General features: G+C 53.0%; 1 protein-coding gene across 1 annotated transcript; it reads right to left on the bottom strand.

The window, feature by feature from the left end:
• Positions 1-277: 277 nt before the first annotated feature.
• Positions 278-763, bottom strand: LOC124673602 (mitochondrial import inner membrane translocase subunit TIM17-2-like). The gene has a single exon (XM_047209651.1). The coding sequence runs from the start codon at positions 716-718 to the stop codon at positions 278-280; it is 441 nt and encodes a 146-aa protein (XP_047065607.1). The 5' UTR covers positions 719-763.
• Between the last annotated feature and the right edge of the window lie 420 nt (positions 764-1183).

Below are 1183 nucleotides of genomic sequence, written 5' to 3'. Positions count from 1 at the left end.
GAGGATGGACATACTTTCTGTATCCTATATAAAAAATACTCCTAAATAAACATTCATCTGTATTGTACGTATATAATACAAATAAAGATTGGGACGGAAATAGAATTAGACAAAAAGTAAAAAACACCTCTCGTTTTCTCACGTGTACGCGGACCATCCGTATCGGACGGGTGTGAAGGCTCTCCAACTCGACACCATTGCCATTGTGCTTCCTCGCCTCCTCCACTTTCTCGTCGAAGATGGATCCTGCGACCTCCACAGGGGACATGGGCGGTCACTAGAAGTCATTGGAGGCTTTGAAGCCGCCTCCTCCGGCCGCAGTGGCGGCGGCGGCCAAGTTGGGGTCGTCGACGGGCGGTTGTGCCGGTGCGGATTCGTCGACGACGTGGTTGAGCACGATGCCGACACCCTCGATGAGCGCGAGGAGACAGCCGCCAAACACCGCGGAGCGAGCAGCGGCTCCGAGTCCCCTGCGCAGGTTGAGCGAGCCGTGAGTGGCGGCGCCGGCGATGACGGAGTTCCATGGGTCCTCCTTCTGGCGCACGAAAACCGCCGTGCAGTTGAAGACGGAGAAGAGGCCGCCCCAGACGGCGAAGGCCCCGCCGATCCGCGGCGCGTTCATGCGCAGGGCCTGCATGCCGCCGGCGAGCCGCGCGCCGTTGGGCGAGTTGTAGGTGCCCTTGGTGAAGTGGAAGATGGAGCCGCCCAGGGCGCCCATGGCGAAGGCCCCGCCCAGATCGTCGAGGATGCGGTCTGGGCATGGATCCCGCTCCGGGAAAGGCGTCGACATAGTTCGCTCGATGCGTAACCACGGCGGAAAGCCGGGAAGATGATTAACAATCGAAACTATCGTACCAGACCTATGGCACAAACAATGGCGTCCGTGAAATACGAATCTATTAGGGCTTCCTGTTGTGCACGGCCTGGACTAGTCCAGATTTATTGCTGAGTGTCCAGACAAAATAAAATGAGCCAATTAGGCAATTACGTGAATAAGAAATATTTTGTAGCCTAAAACGGCTTGCCCAATTTGTTGTTACCCTAAATTAAACCGCCAACAAAAAATCATTAACATGTAAAATAGTCCCTCCGTTTCAGTTACTAGTCCTATGCGTATCCCTAGGTTGTTAATTTGATAAACTTAACATAAGATATATTACCGAAAATATACTATTAGAAACTT

The sequence above is a fragment of the Lolium rigidum genome, chromosome 7 (genome assembly GCF_022539505.1).
Source record: "Lolium rigidum isolate FL_2022 chromosome 7, APGP_CSIRO_Lrig_0.1, whole genome shotgun sequence".
In the NCBI taxonomy this organism is placed as follows: domain Eukaryota; kingdom Viridiplantae; phylum Streptophyta; class Magnoliopsida; order Poales; family Poaceae; genus Lolium; species Lolium rigidum.
Note: the sequence above shows the minus strand (reverse complement) of the source record. Positions and strands in the feature narration are given on the sequence as shown.

What these genes read in the sequence shown, in the direction of transcription:
- LOC124673602 (XM_047209651.1), bottom strand. Translation starts at nt 718, where the DNA reads ATGGGCGCCCTGGGCGGCTCCATCTTCCACTTCACCAAGGGCACCTAC.